Below are 20,535 nucleotides of genomic sequence, written 5' to 3'. Positions count from 1 at the left end.
ACCACCGGAACCGGAATCGGCCCCGAGGATTGGGGGGTGGGGCGCGCTTGCGTCGCCATCTTGAATGTGGCGGACAATGTTGCAGGGCTCGGGGTGCCGCCATTTTGAACGTGTCACAAGCACTTCAGAGGGGTTAGGGACCCCCTAGTGGTGTCTGGTTCACCAGAGAGGTCAAATTAATGCCCTCAAAGGCAGACTCACAGCAGTTTTAAACTTCACACAGCTCCACCTGTAGTGGGCTGTGTGACCTTGGACTTCTCTCTCTCTCTGCCTGAGACAGTCTGCCCTTGGAAGAATTCTTTCTTACTCCACAGGAGGGCTCTGGGTGGTGGACTCCAGACATAGTCAAACTGCTGATGTAAACTACTTTCAAATTTTCAAAGGGAAACTGGGGAGGGACCAACCCTATAAAAATAGGGAGAAGACTAGCTATTGTCAAAGTAGCTGCTAACTTGTATGGTCATTCTCCCCTGTCCCCGGGCCAGTGCTACGAGCTTCAGGGGTCTTTATTTCACTCTCCTCCAAACTGTGTGCTGTACATACCGATATAATCTACATTTCACTGCTGAAAACTGAAGCTGGGTGATACACTTTGCGCAAGGGTTCTGCAAGGAATTGCTGGAGATAGTGTCAGAAATCATAAACGCTCTAGAGTCTGCCCTCCCTCCCCCACACCCCTACTCTGAGAAGATCAATGTCAGGGAAAATCATTTGTAGCGCAGATCAGCAATTCAAGATACTGGGAATTCCCTGGTGGTCCAATGGTTAGGGAGTCTGACCTGGTGGCTCAAACAGTAAAGAATCTGTCTGCAATGCAGGAAATCTGGGTTCAATTCCTGGATCAGAAACAGCCCCTGAAGAAGGAAATGGCAATCATTCCAGTATTCTTGCCTGGACAATTCTATGGACAGGAACCTAGTGGGGTACAGCCCACATGGTCGCAAAAAGTCAGACCCTTCACTTTCCAGTGGTTGCTGCTGCTGCTGCTGCTGCTAAGTTGCTTCAGTCGTGTCCGATTCTGTGTGACCCCATAGACGGCAGCCCACCAGGCTCTGCCGTCCCTGGGATTCTCCAGGCAAGAACACCGGAGTGGGTTGCCATTTCCTTCTCCAATGCATGAAAGTGAAAACTGAAAGTGAAGTCACTCAGTTGTGTGTGACTGTTAGCGACCCCATGGACTGCAGCCTACCAGGCTCCTCTGTCCATGGGATTTTCCAGGCAAGAGTACTGGAGTGGGTTGCCATTGCCTCTTCCGTTCCAGTGGTTAGAACTCCACAATTCCACTGCAGAATGCATGGGTTTGATCCCTGGTTGGCATGCCTCGGGCCTGGCCAAAACAAAGAAATGTAATTTGAGATACAAATATAATTTTACCCTTTCTAATTATCGATGTTTAAAACAAAAGGGGTCAGGACCTCCCTGGTAGTCCAGTGGTTAGGAATATTCCGCATGCTGAAGAGCAGCTAAATCCTTTGCGCTGCACAATGAAGCTCATGTGCCCTGGAGCCAGTGTACAACTACTGAGCCAGAGAAGCCACTTCAACAAGAAGCCCAGGTGCTGTAACTAGACAGTAGCCCCTGTTTGTTGAAACCAGAGAAAGCCTGTGTGCCACAAGGTAGACCCAGCACAGCCAAAAATAAATAAAAACTTTAAATACAAAATTAAAGGGGGTGGTATTAATTTGAGGAATTTATAAAACTTGAGATGTCCAAATTTTCATTTCAATATTTAATACTAGTGAAATATTTTACATTCTTTTTTTCATATTAAGTCTTTAAATTCTGATGTATATTTTACACTTACAGCTCATCTCAGTTAAGAGCAGCTACATTTCAAAAGGCAATAGTCACACGTGGCTATAGTCAATAGTGGAGACTACATTAGGCAGCACAAGTAGAGTCTAATCCCAGATCTGCCATTTTTGTCACCCAGCAAAATCACTTCATCTTTCTGTGCCTGTTTCCTCCCTTGGATGGAAATGATACGAGCCCAGGTAACTGAGAATTAGGTATAATAGTACTTAATGCAGTATTTGCTGGTATTGAGTGTGAACTCTGAGTCAGGTGCTAGTCTAAGCAGCATGCATTTATTCATTTGTTGTTTAGTGATTCAGTTGTGTCCAACTTTTTGTGACCCCCCTCCCCGGCCATGGAGCCCACCCGGCTCCTCTGTCCATGGAATTTTCCAGGTAAGAATACTGGACTGGGTTGCCATTTCCTTCTGCAGGAGATCTTCCCATCTCCAGCACTGACAGGTGAATTCTTCACCGCTGGGCCACCTGGGAAGCCCTATTTACTCATTCAGCCATCATAATTGTTACTTGAGCCTGGAAAATGGGGTTACTAATACCCCCGATTCTGGACGTATAGTGAGGTCCTGACAAAAATTCAGAATGCATTCCTCAAAGTCTCATCTTAGTTTCAAAGCACTTCCGCCAGGACTTCCCTGGTGGCCCAGTGGCTAAGAATTCACCTGCCAACTCAATACCAGAAAAACAAACGCCCCAATCAAAAACTGGGGGAAAGATCTGAATAGACATTTCTCCAAAGAAGACATAATAACAATCACACGAAAAGATACTCAGTATTGCTCATTATTAGAGAAATGCAAATCAAAACTATCCAAACTACGCGATATCATCTCACACCAGTCAGAATGGCCATCATCAAAAAGCCTACAAACAATAAATGCTGGAAAGGATGTGGAGAAAAGGGAACGCTCTGTACTGTTGGAGGGAATATAAGTAAATTGATACAGCCACTATGGAAGACAGTATGGAGATTCCTTAAAAAATTAGAAATAAAACCACCATATGACCCAGCAGTTCCATTCCTAAGGCATATAACCTGGGGAAACTAGGGTTGAAAAAGACACATGTATCCCACTGTTCATTGCAGCATTATTTACAATAGCTAGAACATGGAAACAACCGAGATGTCCATCGACAGATGAATGGATAAAGAAGTTGTGGTACATATACCCAATGGAATATTACTCAGCCATAAAAAGAATGCATCTGAGTCAGTTCTGATGAGGTGGATGAACCTAGAACCTATTATACAGAGTGAAGTGAGTCAGAAAGAGAAAGATAAATATCGTATTCTAACACACATATACAGAATATAGAAAAATGGTACTGAAGAATTTATTCACAGGGCAGCAATGGAGAAACAGACATAGAGAATACACTTATGGACATGGGGAGAGGGTAAGATGTATGCAAAGAGTAACATGGAAACTTACATTACCATATGTAAAATAGATAACCAACAGGAATTTGCTGTATGGCTCAGGAAACTCAAACAGGGACTCTGTATTAACCTAGAGGGGTGGGATGGGGAGGGAGATGGGAGGGAGGTTCAAAAGGGAGGGGATATATGTATTCCTATGGCTGATTCCCTGGTGGCTAAGAGGTTAAAGCATCTGACTTCAATGCGGGAGACCCAAGTTCGATCCCTGGGTCGGGAAGATTCCCCTGGAGAAGGAAGGAAACGGTAACCCACTCCAGTATTCTTGCCTGGACAATCCCATGGACAGAGAAGCCTGGTAGGCTACAGTCCACAGGGTCGCAAAGAGTCGGACACGACTGAGCGACTTCACTTCCTTTTGCTTTCATTTATGGCTGATTCATGTTGAGGTTTGACAGACGGCAACAAAATTCTGCAAAGCAATTATCCTTCAATAAAAAATAAAAATAAAAAAGAATTCACCTGTCAATGTTGAGGGACCAGGGTTCAACTCCTGGTTTGGGAAGATTCCACATACTGCAGAGCAACTAAAACTAAGCCCTTGCACCCTACAGCCCCTGCTCTGCAACAAGAGAAGCCAGCACAAGGAGAAGCCTGCCCACCCCAACTAGAGAGTAGCCCCTGCTCACAACTTGAGAAGCCTCCCCGCCCCCCCGGCCTCTGCACAGATACGAAGACTCTGAACTGCCCTCCAAAAAAGCACTTTCTCCATTTTTGCTTTTTCAATCCTAGCAAGAGTCCTTTGTCCCTTCCTTCTGTGACATATCAGGTACTTTTTTTTTTTAAAATATCAAGTAGGTTTTAAGCTTGTTCTGTGCCTCGTGCTATAGGAGACACTGTGGAATGGTGAGGTGAACAGGACAGGCACAGATTCTACTGTCCAGAAGGAAGCACCAAGCCCCTGTGTCCATGACACATGGTGGGAGAGAGGGAAGGTGGGAGGAATATCAATGCAAAGCCTAGCGTGGTCATCCCAGAGTTGGTGGGTGTGGGCTTCATCACTGAGGAACACTTTAGGTTATACGCCATACTGTTTTGGAGAAGTAGAACCCCAACTTCGTCAAAACTCGTCACACCTCCCTTTCCCAGTCCCCACCACTGGAGGGGAAGTACACCCTCCCCACTCTTTTGCCAGAATCCGCTCCCCCCACCACCCCAACCCCCCACCCCCCGCCTTCGCCAGTTTATTCCTACTTCCCAAGTCCAGAGCCTATTTGCTCAGTTTGGGAAAGTCCCCGTTCTCCTTCCTCCTTCCTGCAGCCTAGGGGTATGGGGCTGGTGTCAGTCACTGCCAGTCATGTGCCTGTGGCCTCAGAAGGCTCTAGTCTCAGGGGTCCTGCCCACCTCTCTTGGACCTTATCTTCCTCACCATCTGCCTCTTTTTTTTTCTCCTCCCCAACGGAACCCCCTGCCCGCTCATATTCAGCCGTTTAATTGCAAAACCAGGCCGTTTGCGGGAGACCACAAGGCGGCGACCCCTTTCATTTACCGGCTGGGGGGCGGGGATGGGAGGGAGGTAAAGGACAGGCTGCAAAGAGAGGAACACAACCTGTCGTCACATCTTTTGAGCCGTCAGGGTCCTTCCCTCTGTCCCAGAAAATCCCTAAAAGCTTGAAAAGCATTTCCGCCGGACAGCAGCTGGCCGGGGTCGCTCCTCCTGGCCTTTCAAGAGATCCTGTGATTTCAAAGAGGCTGAATGACTTGCCCCAGCTCACACAGAAGCAGTCTGACAGGCTGCCAGGTCACTACGGGGACCGTACTGAGAACAGGCACTCTTCCCCCAGGCCTGCAGGGCTCCGGCGCTGGGAGGAAGTGAAGCCCCAGGGCTCGGTGCCCTCTGCCCCATCCCGGGGGAGGGAGGTGTGGGAGGGAGAAGGCGGGGTTGGGGAGGAAGGCGGGGGGGGGGGGGGGGGGGGGGGGCAGGGAGGCGGGTGGAGGACGGGAAGAGGAGTGGGAAGGAAGAGAAAGACAAGGTGGGAATGGTGGGGTTCCCCAAACTCAGAGTAGAAAGACGCTAGGAAAACCTTGCCCACTCAACCCTTGAGTGGAGTCTAGAATGGAGCCGGACCCTAGCTTCACGCAGCACCACAGCTCGCGCGTGTTCTTTAAACGCCTAGATCCCGAACGCCGCGCGCAAGGGAGGGCGGGGCTGGGCCGAGGTCTGGTCACATGACCTGGACTGAGGGGCTCGAGGCCCCCCCGACTTCACCGGTGGGCGTCCCCCACAACGCGTGGTCGACCTTCATTGGCCAGTGGTGCGGCCAATAGAAATCGGCCATCTGGGAACCCAGCGTTCCGAGGCACAGCCTAACATGCTGAGCCTAGAAGGGTCCAATGGAAAGGCAGGGCTATGGCCACAGACCAATGATAAAGTGAGGAAGGCGGACCAAGAGGCCGGACCAGGCTGGTTTGAGAGCAGGCGGGGTATAAAAGGGCACGGCCGGCGGCGGCGTCCGTCCCCACTGCAGAGCTGCTGCCGGACGAGTGACTTAAAGGGCCCGCGCGCCACCGCCCCCTCGGCCCGCCATGCTGCTACCCGTGCCGCTGCTGCTCGGCCTTCTCGGCCTGGCCGCCGCTGATCCCACCGTTTACTTCAAGGAGCAGTTTCTGGACGGAGGTAACGGCTAGTCCCGCTCGAGATCGTCCTAACGACGCGGCTGGCCCTCCGGCCCATATCTGCGTGTCGCTTGTAATTACTGCTCAGAGGGCCAACACGGTTTCCTTCAGGGACTGGAGCCGAAGGCGAGCCTTCCTTCGGCGTCCCTGGGGAGCGTGGAGGGAGCAGCGGCTTTCCGAAGCGGGAGTTAGGGTTTGCCCGAGGATCTTTTAAGTCACCAGAGATGTCAAACTAGAGGTTGGGGTGGGGACGGTCTGGGGGGAGGGGGGAATCTCCTTCCTTGCTCCCAGCAGTTTGTGGCTCCTGGTAGATGTTTGGTGGGGAGTTGATCAGCACCGCCGCGCTTACCTGCCTCTTTGATCCTCTAGACGGGTGGACCGAGCGCTGGATCGAATCCAAACACAAACCGGATTTTGGCAAATTCGTTCTCAGTTCCGGCAAGTTCTATGGTGACCAGGAGAAAGATAAAGGTAAGAACTTAGGAGTGGGTATTCAGATCCAGGAGGACAGAGTTTGGGTATCCCTAGAAGTAGGGGAGGTGAAGGAAGGAGGACTGGTGTGTATTTTACATCCTTAGGGTTCCCCGGGGGGTTGGTGCTGAGCCCTGATCTGATTATAGTCTCTCGGTAGGCCTGCAGACTAGCCAGGATGCCCGGTTCTACGCACTGTCGGCGAGATTTGAGCCTTTCAGCAACAAGGGTCAGACGCTGGTGGTGCAGTTCACGGTGAAACACGAGCAGAACATCGACTGTGGGGGCGGCTATGTGAAGCTGTTTCCAGCTGGTTTGGATCAGACAGACATGCACGGGGACTCCGAATACAACATCATGTTTGGTAAGGGGACTCCACCCTGGTGCTGATTTCTGGTCACTTAGAGGGAGTTTGAAACCCGGGGAGTTCTTTATCGCCCATGAACGGTGGTCTTGAGAGCATAGAAAACACTTACATGCTTTAGGCATTTCTTTCATAGGGAAGGTGAGGGAATAGTTAGGAACCACTTACTGCATTTTTATCATCGACTTCACACTAATTCGTGCAGTTTTACTATATAGGCATTTCCTTGTTCCTAGTTGTGCAAGTGAAGATTGTGAGTTCTGGAGTACTGATGTGTGGTTTGTTTTTTTTTAAGTGTCCTCCCCCAGTTCCTTAGAGAGAAGGTCTGAATTTTGTTTTTTCAGCTTGACAGTCCTGAGTTTAAGAACCAAGTTGTCTTTTTGTAATGGGGTGGGCAGGGGCTTGTAATGGTGGACAGACTGTAGTTCTGACCAAGATCTGCTTCTCACCAAGGCCCAGACATCTGTGGACCCGGCACCAAGAAGGTTCATGTCATCTTCAACTACAAGGGCAAGAATGTGCTGATCAACAAGGATATTCGCTGCAAGGTGTGCCTTGGGGGTGGTCACAAATGGCTGTGAGGGGAGGCTTTGAGCCCAGGCTGGTGGGCGGGGCCACTCATCTTTCATTCTCTTTAGGACGATGAATTCACCCACCTGTACACGCTGATTGTGCGGCCTGATAATACGTATGAGGTGAAGATTGATAACAGCCAGGTGGAGTCAGGCTCCTTGGAGGACGACTGGGATTTCTTGCCCCCCAAGAAGATAAAGGATCCTGATGCCGCTAAGCCTGAAGACTGGGATGATCGTGCCAAGATCGATGACCCCACAGACTCCAAGCCTGAGGTTGGTGCTTGGGCAGGGGCTCCCCACCATGGAGCGTGTGGAGGACAGCTGCTCCTATTCTGACCTCCTAATGTATCCTCAGGATTGGGACAAGCCTGAGCACATTCCTGACCCTGATGCTAAGAAACCTGAGGACTGGGATGAAGAGATGGACGGAGAGTGGGAACCACCTGTTATTCAGAACCCAGAGTACAAGGTGAGTCTGGCACTCTGAGGAGGGTGGTGCACAATGGGGAAGGCAGTGATCTTCGCTCACCCGTCAGTTTACTTCTGCAGGGGGAGTGGAAGCCCAGGCAGATCGACAACCCAGAGTACAAGGGCGTTTGGATCCATCCAGAGATTGACAACCCTGAGTATTCCCCTGATAGCAACATCTACGCCTATGAAAACTTTGCTGTTCTAGGCTTGGATCTTTGGCAGGTGAGACATGGAGGGAAGAGGCGGCTCCCTAGGGGACCTCAGGTGCTCAGGGTCAACCCAGGAGAAAAGGGGACAAGGGCGGGCAGACTCCAAAATGGTGCCCCCCCCCTTTCTTTTAAGAAATTCCTGGTTTGTCATTACGGGGTCTTAACAGCACCTGCTTTGGCTTGTACTTAATATGTTCCAGGTACTATTTTCAAGTATTTTTGTGGGAAGTAACTCAATTGCATCCAGCAGCCTAGAAAGGCAGGTAGATAACCCCATTAGAACTTAGCTTCACAAGGGCCGAATTTTTGTCCTGTTTGTCAATGTACTTTCTGCATCTAGTATGCTGCTTGGCACATAGACTGTACTAGGAAAGATAGTTTGAAGAAGAGAATGAGATCTCATTTTATAGATGAAGATACTGAGGTGCAAAGAGATGAAGTCACCAGCTCAAGATCATATATAGTAAATGGCAGAGCTGAGGTTTGAATCTAGGCAGCCTATTTTTCAACTGCAATGTTAGACTGTAGTATTGTGTAGTGGTTATGTGAGCATGGGCAGGAGACCTTTTCAAGGCCAAGGCCAACAGGTATCCCTTCTGACCACCCATTCTGGCCCTATACAGGTCAAATCTGGCACCATCTTTGACAACTTCCTTATCACCAATGATGAAGCGTATGCTGAGGAGTTTGGCAACGAGACATGGGGTGTTACAAAGGTGAGACCAAGGTCCAGCCTGGGTTTGGGGGTGGGCAGGGCTGGCAGGAGAGTCTAGGCCTGAGGGGTGTGTGTGGTTTATACACAGGCAGCTGAAAAGCAAATGAAGGACAAGCAGGATGAAGAGCAGAGGCTACGCGAGGAGGAGGAGGAGAAGAAAGGCAAGGAGGAGGAAGAGGCAGACAAAGATGATGAGGAGGACAAGGATGAGGATGAGGAGGATGAAGATGAGAAGGAAGAGGAGGAGGAAGAAGATGCTGCCGCTGGCCAGGCCAAGGATGAGCTGTAGGGGCCACCTCCGCTTCCAGGGCTGGACTGAGGCCTGAGCGCTCCTGCCGCAGAGCCGGCTGCGCCAAATAATGTCTCTATGAGACTGGAGAACTTTCATTTTTTTCCAGGCGGGTTCCAATTTGGGGTGGATTTTGTTTTTGTCTCCCCCTTCCCCCCCTTTTTTAAATTTTTTTTTTTTACTGGCATTTTGTCTCTGATTCTCTAAAGCCCTCCCCCCCTGGCCTTCATCTGTTTTGATTGCCATCTTTGCTTTCTTCTGTCCCCTTCACGCCAGATCCCTAAGTTCCCTTCCAGCTTGGGGACTCAGGGTGGGATGTGGTGTGGAGAAGACCCGGGCCCCAAATTCCATCTATTCTTCCTGGATCCCAGAGGGTGGGGGAGAAGAGGGTGGCATCCCCAGCCCTCCAGCACTGAGGAAGAATGGGGCTCCTAAGGCCTTAGCTCTGATCCTTTCCCTTTTCTCCCTGCCCCCAGGACTGGGCCACTTCTGAGTGGGGCAGCGGGTTCTAGCTCAGCTCATGCTGAGAATGTAAGAACTACAAACAAAATTTCTATTAAATTAAGTTTTGTGTCTTCCTCCTGTGTCTCCTGGGAGAGGTAATTGTTCAGTGAGATTTGCTTTTTAGCCACTAGAATGGTTGGCTGAATGTCCCCATAAGGTTACAGGAGCCCTTGTTTATCTCCAGAACCTCAGGTGAATGAGAAAGAGTAACCATTTCCAGTGCCATTACAAATACACTCCATTTATTAGCTCGTGGAGTCCTTTCATCAAACTGGTGAGTTTTCATTCTAGTATCAGTTGAGTTCAAGACAGATTTGGGAAGAGGTGGGGTTTGAACCCACACCTTAGCCACCAATTCATGTGAACTCTTTCACATTGAACCACATACACATCTCTTGCTGGTGAAGGAGCAAGACTACACATCTATTAGCTTTAAACACATTTTCTGACTACTAGCCAGTGTTAAAAGCTGTTAATTCCTTTTATAGTCAGGGAAATAGATTCAGAGATGTGATCTACCCCAATGGCCTTCACTGGCCAAGTCAGGGTTTGAACTCTTGAAGGGAAAGAGGTGGCCCCAAGGGAGGGAGTGAAAGTGTCAGAAGAGCCTGTGGGCCTGTAAGACTGGCATAGGCCCACTTGGTTGCGCCCCACAAGGCTGCCATTAATGTCCAGCGGGTGGTTGGGAACTGATGTCTAACTGCAGGAGAGGGAAGAGAATTCCTCACCCTAGTCTGACCTAGGCTTGTGAAAGCTGACTAGCACAGGATATGCTGTGAAGGGAGAAGCTGCAGGACCTGGTAATAGTTGGGTAAGGAGTGAGGCGGCAGGCCACAGCCTGGTGTTTTCTCATGTGAATGGTAAGAAGAGCTGGTTAGCTGGCAGGTAATGGTCAGTTCAGGATGGGGGTAGGGTGGAAAGTCCACCCACTAAATGGAAGACAAGTACATCACCTCCATCCTGTTTGCCAAAGCACCTTCAGCTTTGGCTAACCAACCCTTCTACTCTTTGTTCCATGGGCCTAGCCCCACCCTTCTGGGAGGCCTCCAGAATTGGCATATCCGGGGAAAGTTTTAAGGAGAGAATTTTGTGTTTAGTGTACCTTGAACGTTACATCTTCCTCAAGTACTCAGATGGAGTATTTGATGGAGTCAGATGGAGATAGTTGGGTGAACAAAGTGATCAGGGGAGGAGCAGCAGAGGGAGGGAGCTGTTAAGATTCATTCTGAAAATCCAGCACTTCCTTTAGGCATTAATGAGGCCACAGAATGGCATTGTGTCCCCACGTCCATGGTCAATTTCCGTGTTTAACTGTTGGTGACCTTTCAAGTATCCTTTCTAGTTCTTTCAGGGCTTGATAGGCTTCCTGTCAGGTGGCCAGACCAGAGTAAGGCTCATTTGGAACGAGCAAAAAGACATTAAGATTTTGTGGAAGAAATGAAAATTTAGCAAGTACATTGCTTGTTAAACGTCAACAAACTCATGGGCGTGAAACTGGGGGTCTCGGAGCCATTTTGTGGCCTATGACGTCACCGCTAACGGGCATGGCGTCACTCGCAGGAAGCCACTTGATGGTAGAGCAAGAAGTACCCCTTCCCTCACGGAATAGAATTTAGTCTGCGCATGCTTTGCTCGAGGCCGCGCTCGTGCGCATGCTCGCGATGGCCAAGGGGGCGCGCTCATGTCACGTGTTGTGGTGGTCGGCGCGCGCACTGCCTGCCCCGGAAGCTGTCGGCGTGCGGCGCGGCTGGGCGCTAAGATGGCGGCGGCGTGAGTTGCATGTCGTGTGAGGATTCCGGGGCCTCCGTGTCGCTCGGGTCCCACCATGGCCGTCACGATCACGCTCAAAACACTGCAGCAGCAGACCTTCAAGATCCGCATGGAGCCTGATGAGACGGTGCGAGCCAGGCCGGAGCTCCGGAGCGGGAGCGACGGGTGCAGCGGGTGGGGTGGGGGCGGGGAGGCCGGGATCCCGACGACAGAGGCGGGGAAGACGGCGCAGGGTCGCGCCCTGCCCATTCTCCCTACAGGCCTGACTTTCCCAGATACCCTGATGGTCCCCGGCTCTGCCCCTGGTGGCTCGGGCGGCGCTCTTGGGTCGATCTCCAGGCGAAGCCCCACCTCCGGGGCTCCCGCCAGGTCCTGGCTCCAATGTCAGCTCCCTCGCGGGGCGCGGGATCCGCAGGCTCAGATTGCCGGCCGGGCTGCTTTCTCTGGAATGGGTCCTCCGAGTTCCCACTTTTGTAGGCTTTGCCTCGGGACCTTGGTGGCCAAATCTGGGAGTAGTGATCAGGAGATGCCGGGTGATGACAGCAACTATGATGATAATGATAATAAACGGTCTGAGTTTCAGTGGTCCGTGTTTGTTTTTCACTAGTCGCTGAGCGTTTTCATGATGTTTTACTAACTCTGCAAAGTAGGCTTGTCATTTGGGCACTCTTGCGTGTCCTCACTTAACAGATGTGGAAACTTTGAGCTTGAAGAACTTTGCTATAGTCGCATATGCATACAGCAAGGCGTGGCGGAGCTGATTTCAATTCGGATTTGCCTCAAGTCTCGAGAGCCCACGGTCTAAAGATGATGCGGTGCTTTTGACCGGAAAGTGACTTAGGACCTAAAAAACGTGTATTTGGCACTTTTTGCACAATTTCCCCTATGAGGGAGATATTGAAGTTCATTTTTTGTAAAAAGGAAACAAACTCAGATTATTTTGACCAATCCAGCTGTTTGGGCAAGTTAGGTAATCTCTGTGCCTCTATTTTTCTCAAATATAAAATAAGGATATGGAGCTTGCTTCCTGGTGCAGTGGCTGAGACTGCACTTTCAATACAGGGGGCCTGGGTTCAATCCCTGGTTAGGGAGCTAGATCCCATATGCCAAAACTAAGATCCTATGCAGCCAAATAAGTAAGTAACTTTTAAACAATACAAAATGAGGCTCATAGTACCTATTCCACTCAGTTACTACAAGGCTTTAAACCTGTGACGTATACATTTATTAATAGCACTATCAAACGATTCTCAGTAAACACCACTGTCAGCAACCTTAGGTCTCCCCTTTATTTTGAATTGCATTTCATCATGTTTACATCATTTGAAATATGTATTCGTTTTTTTATTCTCCCACATGAGTGTCCTCTATGAGAACAGGGACACGTGTTGAGTCTTTGTGCTCTGTCCTCTGCCTAAAACTGCACCTGGCACACATTCAGTGTTCAGTAAAGATGTCATTGAATAGTAGAATGGTCTAGTGTGCTTGATTAGGAAGCCTAGCAATTCGGCCATCAGGGCTTGCAGCCTGCCCCCAAACTAGAAGAGAGAATCGGGGGGGTTTGCAATGATCATCTACCCCTTCCTCCAGGTGAAGGTGCTAAAGGAGAAGATAGAAGCTGAGAAGGGTCGTGATGCTTTCCCCGTGGCTGGACAGAAACTCATCTATGCTGGCAAGATCCTGAGTGACGATGTCCCTATCAGGGACTATCGCATTGACGAGAAGAACTTTGTGGTCGTCATGGTGACCAAGGTGGGTGATGTCTGCTGGTTCGGAGGGTGGGTGGATTGGCTGGGGAACTGGCAAACAGCCTGTGCCGAAGAGAGATTAGCCATGGACAGGGCGGGGCGGAGCTGTGGAGGGTTGTCGGGGCTAGATAGGGGAACTGATGCCTGCTCCCTTTTTCTGGGTGTCATAGGCCAAAACCAGCCCAGGCACCTCAGTACCTTCAGAGGCCTCACCCACTGCCACCCCGGAGTCTTCCACATCCTTCCCGTCAGCCCCTGCCTCAGGCATGTCCCACCCCCCACCTACTGCCAGAGAAGACAAAAGCCCATCGGAGGAATCTGCCCCCACGACGTCCCCGGAGTCTGTGTCAGGGTAAGGCAAGGAGCCGCAGCCCCAGTTTGGGCCCTGTCTTCCCTGCCCCTTTCAGTGCCCACTGTCATGGTTCCACACACCTGGGGGGAGGGCAAGCCGCCAGAAGCCAGGGTCCGATTTCTCTCTCTTGAATTTGCAGCTCTGTTCCCTCTTCAGGTAGCAGCGGGCGAGAGGAAGACGCGGCCTCCACGCTAGGTGGGTGGGTGGTCCCCCAATTGAAAATGGCTGGATGCCCCAGGCATCAGCTGGCCTCCTGTGGGCATGGGAGGGCCGGGAAGCTGCCCTTCCTTCTCCTCGGTGACCCAGCCTTTGCTGCTCCCTCCACAGTGACGGGCTCTGAATATGAGACAATGCTGACGGAGATCATGTCCATGGGCTACGAGCGAGAGCGGGTCGTGGCCGCCCTGAGAGCCAGCTACAACAACCCCCACCGAGCCGTGGAGTATCTACTCACGGTGAGGTGGGGCTGCTGCCTCTCGGGGGGTTCTCAAGGGAGCATGCGGACTTCGGTGCTCTGAAGGGTGGTCAAAATCTGTCCCCCAAAACCTTTGGGTTAGGGTTCTAGCCAGGAAAGAACTCCTGCAGGAGCCGGGACGAGAGCGGTGGGGTGGGCCTGGGAGGGCAGAGCGGAGGCCTCCTGTGTCTCCCACCAGGGCTGAGTATGCAGGCGGGGCGGCAGTGGGCAGTCTGTGCTTGGAACTAAAAAGGACACCTGACAGGGAATTCCTGGGAGCCCCGAGCCAGAACACGGTTCTGTCCAGGAGAGCCAAGTTTCAGAGCAGCCATCCACAGAAGCAGGTGAGTGATTGGGAGGTGTGTACCTGCTGTTGTGACACCTGACTCATCCCACCCACCCCGTACTTCTGGGAGCCCAGGGTGGTGTCTGACCACACCCCTTTCTCCTGCCAGCAGGAGAGAACCCCTTGGAATTTCTGCGAGACCAGCCTCAGTTCCAGAACATGCGGCAGGTGATTCAGCAGAACCCTGCGCTGCTGCCGGCCCTGCTCCAGCAGCTGGGCCAGGAGAACCCCCAGCTTTTACAGGTACAGGCCTGGGGGCAGAGGGAGTTGGTGCAGGCCCCATCTCCCTTGCCTGTGGGTACCACAGCCCCCAGAGAGAGCCCAGCCAAGCATGGTGGGCAGGGGAGTCTGAGCTTGGAAGGCACGACTGGTATGATAGTCACCTGCTGGTCCCTGTGGCTTGATGACCTCATGGTTTCACATGATGCTCCCAACCACCTGTGAGGTGTAGGTGCTGTTGTCACTCCTGCAGAGGGAGGCGCTAGGGGTTTGGAGCAGCCTGGCAACTGGTGGAGTGCGTGTCTACCTCCAGCCTCTGGGGCCTGCACTCTGACTTGGCTCCACATTTAGCTGTTGCTTCATAAACGCCCCTAGAGTTGCAGGACTGCTGTGCCCTGGTTGGTTCTGAGACCACCAAGCTCAGCAAAGCTCCATCCTGCCCTTGAAGGTTCTGAGGCAGAGGAGCAATGACCCCTGAGTGTGACAGGGTCCTCTGTGAAGCTTGCCTCTCCTGATTCAGGCATCTGCTGCTTCTACCCCAGACATTTCAGTCTCCTGTGCTGCCTACTGCTCACCTCCTCCAGATGCTGGAGGGCCCGGGCTGTACATCTTCATTCTTTATCTGCTGTCAATCCTGGGGCCTTTAATCTGTGTACGTCTGTGTGAGTCACTCAGTTATGTCCGACTCTGCAGTCCTATGGACTGTAGCCCGCCAGCCTCCTCTGTCCATGGAATTCTCTCAGCAAGAATACCGGAGTGGGTTACCATGCCCTTCTCCAGGGAATCTTCCCGATCCAGGGATTGAACCTGGGTTTCCTGTATTGCATGCAGGTTCTTTACTATCTGAGCCACCAGGGAATCCCCTCCCCCTTAAATTTGTATGATCAGCCTGGACCCTCTGGATGCCATGTTCTCCATGACTGACTTGGTACCTCCATGAAAATGCTTTCTACATATCCAAGACCAGAACAGATTCTCCCCAGCCTTCCCTAACCCTGCCAGGACCAACCTGGGCTTGCTTGAGCCCCAGGCACTGGGGGCCTGCTGGGCTTATCCCCCACCTGTCCTGTTTGCTCTGCCTGCAGAACACTCAGCGCAGCCCTGCACTCCATCTCTGCGGCTGCCACCTCATCATCTACTGGGTCCCCAGGGGGCCACTATTCAGGCCTCTGCTTCGGCACTTTTCCTGTGGTTATTCTCCACCAGGATCCAGATTCCTGAAAAAGCGCTTTTTCCTTTGATGTGAAAATTGTCAAATGTACATAAAAATAGGGGCATATCAAAACCCCCCAGATATGTAACACCCAGATGAATTCACCTTTTTAAAAAGTACACAGATGTCTTTTCCTAGTTGATTCTCAACACTGTGGTGTCTCATCATGCCAGAAGGCACTAGAAGAAAGCGGTTTAGACCTTGCCGCCGCCTCTGATCTCATTTTTTGCTTCCTCCTTCCCTTTCTTGTTTATAGTTTTGCCATATGGATTTTTTTTGTTTCTGGAGTTTTCCAAATACACTCCCATCCCTAGGCCTTTGCACTTGCTGTTGGCTCTATGTGGAAGGAAACTTTCTTCCCCATCCTGTGGATCACAGGCCCCTCCCTCCTGGCTTAAAGTGTCTTTCCCAGCCCAAGGTCTGTCTACTCTGATGTATGGCAGGGTCAGTATTTACATTGTAAATAATAGCCAACTTATTTGCGTGCCTAAGGCCTATCTCCCCATCCTGGAACATTAGCTTCTCTAGGACAGGGCCGGTGTCCACCACTGTGTGGCTGGCCAGAGTAGGTACCCTGTAAATGTTTGCTGAGTGAGTGAAAAGGGCTGTCATAGGGACCTGGGGGAGGGGGGACAAAGGCCGTGGGTCACCCTTCCCTCCTCTGTCTCCCACAGCAAATCAGCCGGCATCAGGAGCAGTTCATCCAGATGTTGAATGAACCCCCCGGGGAGCTGGTGGACATCTCAGACGTGGAAGGCGAGGTGGGCGCCATAGGTGAGGAGGCCCCGCAGATGAACTACATCCAGGTGACGCCGCAGGAGAAAGAAGCTATAGAGAGGGTAAGAGGCCTGGCTAAGAGGACTGTGACCTCGTGGGTGGGCAGGGCCCTCACCTCTTGCTTATACCTGCCCGTCTTCCCACAGTTGAAGGCCCTGGGCTTCCCAGAGAGCCTGGTGATCCAGGCCTACTTCGCTTGTGAAAAAAACGAGAACTTGGCTGCCAACTTCCTCCTGAGTCAGAACTTTGATGATGAGTGATGCTGGGAGGCCAGGCTGCCCACCGCCCCCTCCTTCCCACCCTCCCACCCCCTCTCCACAAAAGTTTTATAAAAGAAAAAAATATATATATATATTCATGTTTATTTAAGAAGTGGAAAAAAAATCAAAAACTAAAAGAAACTCCAACCCAACTTCCCACTCTCCTAAAGTGGTCCCTCATTCCCATCTTGGCCTGAAAAGACCTGGGCCAGACAGCTGTCCCCCCTCCCCATCCCCCAGCCCAGCCCAGCCTGCTCTAAGGAGCTGGCAGAACTGGAGGTGACAGATGGGCCCCTCTTGGCCTGTGTCCCAGCTCCCTGCAGCCAGATGGAGAGGCGGCTGCTTGCTTCCCCACCCCCCCAGAGAGCCCCTGAGACCTCCCCCGCCCTCTTCCAGGGTGAGGGGAAGCTGGAGCTCCAAACTTTTGATCCTCCATAGGAGTGTCTCACATCTTTCCATCTGGGGTGAACGCTCAAGAGGCCCAAGGACTCCTCTGTGGTCTGGCCTAGGCTTCCATCCTGCATCCCTTTGCTGCGGGGGGGAGGTCTGGTTTGTCCTGCTTGGGGAACGGGAAACATCAGAGTCGCTCTGGAGTTTGAGGCAAGCCCCCCACCCCAGAAGAGAACTGTTGTCTCTGATAAAGGTTTTGAAGTGAATAAAGTTTTAAAAGCCAGTCCTGTGGTTCATCCCTACTGGGGCTTCCCACTCCAGCTGGTCTGGGTCTAGGGGCTAGTTGGGCACAGGAGATGAGGGAATGCCATGAAAGGGGCAGAGGGGTCTGTCTGCCTCTGCAGATTGTGGCTCCTGGTGTACCCCGCCCCCACCACCAAGCTGTGTTATTCCCAGGCAGTGGGCCCCAGCCTTGGAAGGGCTGCTGCTCTTTCCACCCCCCCCATCATCACCACAGTCTGTTTTGGCTACACTTCCCCCCTGGTAATTGGCTAATTACTGGAGATTAATGTTGGTAAACAGAAGCCTTCTTCTCCTCTGCCATCTGCTCCTCCATTATTTCCCCATTGTTCCCCACCTTTTTTCCCCCTGAAGCCCCAGAGTTGGTCAGCATGGTCTTGAGTCCCCTGAGTGAGCAGAGCCAGGGAAGGGTGGGGGATTCCCTGGCTCCAGGTGTTGGAGAAGGAACCCATGTGCCCAGGGAGGGGTGTGATAAGAGGACATAGCTCTTCAGGGGTGGGGCAAGTTTTATTGGGAAAGAACCCAGCTCAGGAGTTGGGTGTTTCAGAGTCTGCTGGATCCTGGGCCGCAGCAGCGGCCATCGCAGCAGCTCGTGCCTCCTTCTTCTTTCTTTGTTTCTCCTCCTTGAGGCGCTTGCGATGCTGCTTCTCCAAGTCCTGCAGCAGCTCCTGGAAGCGGGCACTCCTCGGGTCCACGTGGTATCCCAGGCGCTCCTGGGCCTCCGCCTGCAGCCGGGCCCTCCGCTCCTTGTCTGCTTGTGCCTTCTCCCTGCGTGCCTGCTGCTGCCGCCGCCAGTTCTCAATCATCTGTGGCATCTTGGCCATGCACTCTTCAATGAGCTGCTCCCTGCCGGTGCAGGAGGGTGGTTGGTGAGGGCAGCCCCACCCAGCCAGAGCAGTACCCATCCACCCACCTCCCACCCCCAAGCCTCTGCCCACAGCCTGCCTCTTCCAGCTCCCCTATATCTCGAGATGAAAGATTGAGAAGGCTTATGGTGGTCATTAAAACTGTCAAGAAAAGTCCTTGAGAAGTGAAGCAAGAGGCAGGAGACAGGAACTAGTGTGAAAGTGACAGTGTTAGTCACTCAGTTGTGTCTGACTCTTTGAGACTCCATGGACTAGCTGCCAGGCTCCTCTATCCATGGAATTCTCCAGGCAAGAATACTGGAGTGAGTAGCTGTCTCCTGCATTGCAGATTCTTTACCATCTGAACTGCCAGGGAAATAAATATGTATTTAACCTTGAGTAAGCCCCAGTCACTCTAGGAGCAGACCCCAAGTCAACCCAGCATTTCCCTGAGCTGTCTCCTGAGCCATCCAAGGCCACGTGTTATTCCCATAGCACATTGCTTCATCCTACAGACATCAATGAGTACCCACTCTATGCCAGGCCCACTTCTTGATACAGGAGTGGAGGCAAGAAATGAATCGGACCTTTCCCTCCAATGGGTGGTAGGTATGAGTCACTGTTCCATTTTAAGGATTAGAAACATGAAACTGAAAGCCCCATGGTAGGTACGGTCAGCCAGCTGGGATAACGGGGTTTACTTGACATAGGTTCACTTCCCAGCTCTGTTCGTTCACTGGGCGATTGGACAAGTGACTTCACCCTCCCTGGCCTGAGTTTCCTATCTCTCAAATAAGGGTGATTCCCTCTTCTTCTTAGAGCTGCTGTGAGGACAAGGACAGTAAACACCAGGAACACACTCGCCTGCCTTCGCTGCCCCCTCTCTTCAGTAATTGGCACAATCAATATCTTCGCTCTTGCTTCCATTCTTACCTCTAAATCCTTCAGACCTGCCTCCCAAGTCCGATCTGTACCCTTGATCCCATGCTCCATCACCTCTCACACCTCCCCAGCCACACTAATGTCCAGGCTGTTTCATAAAGCATATACCGACCTCAGGGCCTCTGCACCGGCTGTTCCCTTTACCAAGAACACTCTAAGATCTTTCTATGGCTACCGCCGATCATTCATCTCTCTCTTAAGTTGCTCAGTCATGTCCAACTCTTTGTGACCCCACAGACTATCCAGTCCATGGAATTCTCCAGGCCAGAATATTGGAGTGGGTAGCCTTTTCATTCTCCAGGGTATCTTCCCAACCCAGGGATCGAACCTAGGTCTCCTGCATTGCAGGTGGATTCTTTACCAGCTGAGCCACAAGGGAAGCCCAACAGGTCTCTGCTTAAACATTTTAAATGTCAAGTTCTCAGAGAAGGCTGGGGCCTACCAAGGCGAAGTCGCCCTCAGGCCTGCAGGCTCCACCCAATTTTATCTTCCTAATGACTCTTGGTCACCATCTGAAATTCATTTTGTTCCCCACTATGCCCTCAGCACCTGGGACATGGCCTTGTGCATAGTAGGCGCTAGGTAAAGATTTGTTGACCGATGACTAAATGAACTTAGCCAGAAGTCTTTTCACATCCAGGTGAGCGTGCACGTAAATACCGCATGCAAAACCGGCGATAAACCGCCCGATGGAGTAAGCACTGTTGATGCACAATTCACTGTCGGCCCGCAGTCCCGCTCCCGCCCGACCGCACGCACGCACCTGGCTTGTCGCTTCTGCTCTTCCGCCAGCTGCTGCACCCGCAGCGATTCCTGCATGACCGCCAGGCTCGGGTACCATTCTCGCTCCTCAGCCTCCAGCTCGAGCAGCTGCTCCCGCGACGGCCACAGACAACTGGGGTCAACACCGGAGGCGGCGCCATGCCGCGCGAACTGCTTAGCTGCGTAGCGCGGCCCCAGCTGCCAGCGCGGGGTCAGTGGGTTATCCGGGTCGGGCCACCAGGGGTCCCGTGAGCGGCGCGGAGGCGGCGGCGCTCGGTAGCCGCGGGAGCCTGGGCCCAGGGTCGTCACCCATCCGAGGAGGTTGCGAGTCTGCCGCATGGGCGCAGCCATCTTGGCCGTGAGAGGTCCTCGCGAGCAGGCCGGGCTGGCCAAGGCGCTGCCTGCGCTTGAGGTCCGCTGGGGGCCGGGAGGAGGCAAGGAGCTTCCTGGCTGCCTCAGTTCCGCGCAGGGCGAAGAGGGGAGTAGTCTTAGTTTTTACACATCTTCAAGTATAATTATAAAATTTCCTGTAGCAGTTAATTTATTAAAATCTCATTTAAATTTTTTCTTAGTTTTTTGTTCATATTTAAGATTTAATTTTATGTTAAAATAGCATTTATTTTAAATATTAACATTTAAGTGTTTTAAATTTAAACGATCATTTAAATATTTATTTAAAACACTGAAATATTTT

The 20,535-nt window shown here is 51.8% G+C and overlaps 3 protein-coding genes across 5 annotated transcripts; 2 read left to right on the top strand and 1 right to left on the bottom strand.

Annotated features, from left to right (window-relative positions):
- Nucleotides 1-5,704: 5,704 nt before the first annotated feature.
- On the top strand, nucleotides 5,705-9,537 carry CALR (calreticulin). Its single transcript, XM_004008484.6, has 9 exons — nucleotides 5,705-5,866; nucleotides 6,235-6,336; nucleotides 6,497-6,700; nucleotides 7,154-7,248; nucleotides 7,339-7,548; nucleotides 7,631-7,744; nucleotides 7,825-7,968; nucleotides 8,579-8,671; nucleotides 8,759-9,537. The coding sequence occupies exons 1-9, from the start codon at nucleotides 5,776-5,778 to the stop codon at nucleotides 8,957-8,959; spliced, it is 1,254 nt and encodes a 417-aa protein (XP_004008533.1). The 5' UTR covers nucleotides 5,705-5,775; the 3' UTR covers nucleotides 8,960-9,537.
- Nucleotides 9,538-11,199: 1,662 nt separating this feature from the next.
- On the top strand, nucleotides 11,200-17,275 carry RAD23A (RAD23 homolog A, nucleotide excision repair protein). Of its 3 annotated transcripts, none has more exons than XM_027969544.3 (9): nucleotides 11,200-11,360; nucleotides 12,824-12,985; nucleotides 13,152-13,333; nucleotides 13,473-13,528; nucleotides 13,661-13,788; nucleotides 14,053-14,131; nucleotides 14,246-14,376; nucleotides 16,240-16,404; nucleotides 16,489-17,275. In XM_027969544.3, the coding sequence occupies exons 1-9, from the start codon at nucleotides 11,289-11,291 to the stop codon at nucleotides 16,600-16,602; spliced, it is 1,089 nt and encodes a 362-aa protein (XP_027825345.1). In that variant the 5' UTR covers nucleotides 11,200-11,288; the 3' UTR covers nucleotides 16,603-17,275. The 3 variants fall into 3 exon arrangements, with proteins under 3 accessions (XP_027825345.1, XP_027825344.1, XP_060271407.1); XM_027969543.3 differs by having other exon boundaries at nucleotides 14,243-14,376; XM_060415424.1 differs by having other exon boundaries at nucleotides 16,240-17,275.
- Nucleotides 17,276-17,780: 505 nt separating this feature from the next.
- On the bottom strand, nucleotides 17,781-20,208 carry GADD45GIP1 (GADD45G interacting protein 1). Its single transcript, XM_015095798.4, has 2 exons — nucleotides 19,843-20,208; nucleotides 17,781-18,138 (listed from the first exon to the last, which is right to left on the bottom strand). Exons 1-2 carry the CDS (start codon nucleotides 20,190-20,192, stop codon nucleotides 17,820-17,822), a joined length of 669 nt encoding a protein of 222 aa, XP_014951284.2. The 5' UTR covers nucleotides 20,193-20,208; the 3' UTR covers nucleotides 17,781-17,819.
- Between the last annotated feature and the right edge of the window lie 327 nt (nucleotides 20,209-20,535).

Source organism: Ovis aries, chromosome 5 (genome assembly GCF_016772045.2).
Source record: "Ovis aries strain OAR_USU_Benz2616 breed Rambouillet chromosome 5, ARS-UI_Ramb_v3.0, whole genome shotgun sequence".
Classification (NCBI taxonomy): domain Eukaryota; kingdom Metazoa; phylum Chordata; class Mammalia; order Artiodactyla; family Bovidae; genus Ovis; species Ovis aries.
The sequence above is the reverse complement of the archived record's forward strand: the minus strand, read 5'-3'. Positions and strand labels throughout refer to the sequence as shown.

Excerpts from the sequence above, each read along its gene's own strand:
- GADD45GIP1 (XM_015095798.4), bottom strand. The coding sequence starts at position 20,192 with ATGGCTGCGCCCATGCGGCAGACTCGCAACCTCCTCGGATGGGTGACG. Across the intron at positions 18,139-19,842 it reads GAGCAGAAGCGACAAGCCAG|GGAGCAGCTCATTGAAGAGT; the intron begins GTGCGTGCGTGC and ends CTGCACCGGCAG.
- RAD23A (XM_060415424.1), top strand. The coding sequence starts at position 11,289 with ATGGCCGTCACGATCACGCTCAAAACACTGCAGCAGCAGACCTTCAAG. Across the intron at positions 11,361-12,823 it reads GCATGGAGCCTGATGAGACG|GTGAAGGTGCTAAAGGAGAA; the intron begins GTGCGAGCCAGG and ends CCCTTCCTCCAG. Across the intron at positions 12,986-13,151 it reads TGGTCGTCATGGTGACCAAG|GCCAAAACCAGCCCAGGCAC; the intron begins GTGGGTGATGTC and ends TGGGTGTCATAG.
- CALR (XM_004008484.6), top strand. The coding sequence starts at position 5,776 with ATGCTGCTACCCGTGCCGCTGCTGCTCGGCCTTCTCGGCCTGGCCGCC. Across the intron at positions 6,337-6,496 it reads TGACCAGGAGAAAGATAAAG|GCCTGCAGACTAGCCAGGAT; the intron begins GTAAGAACTTAG and ends GTCTCTCGGTAG. Across the intron at positions 8,672-8,758 it reads AGACATGGGGTGTTACAAAG|GCAGCTGAAAAGCAAATGAA; the intron begins GTGAGACCAAGG and ends GTTTATACACAG.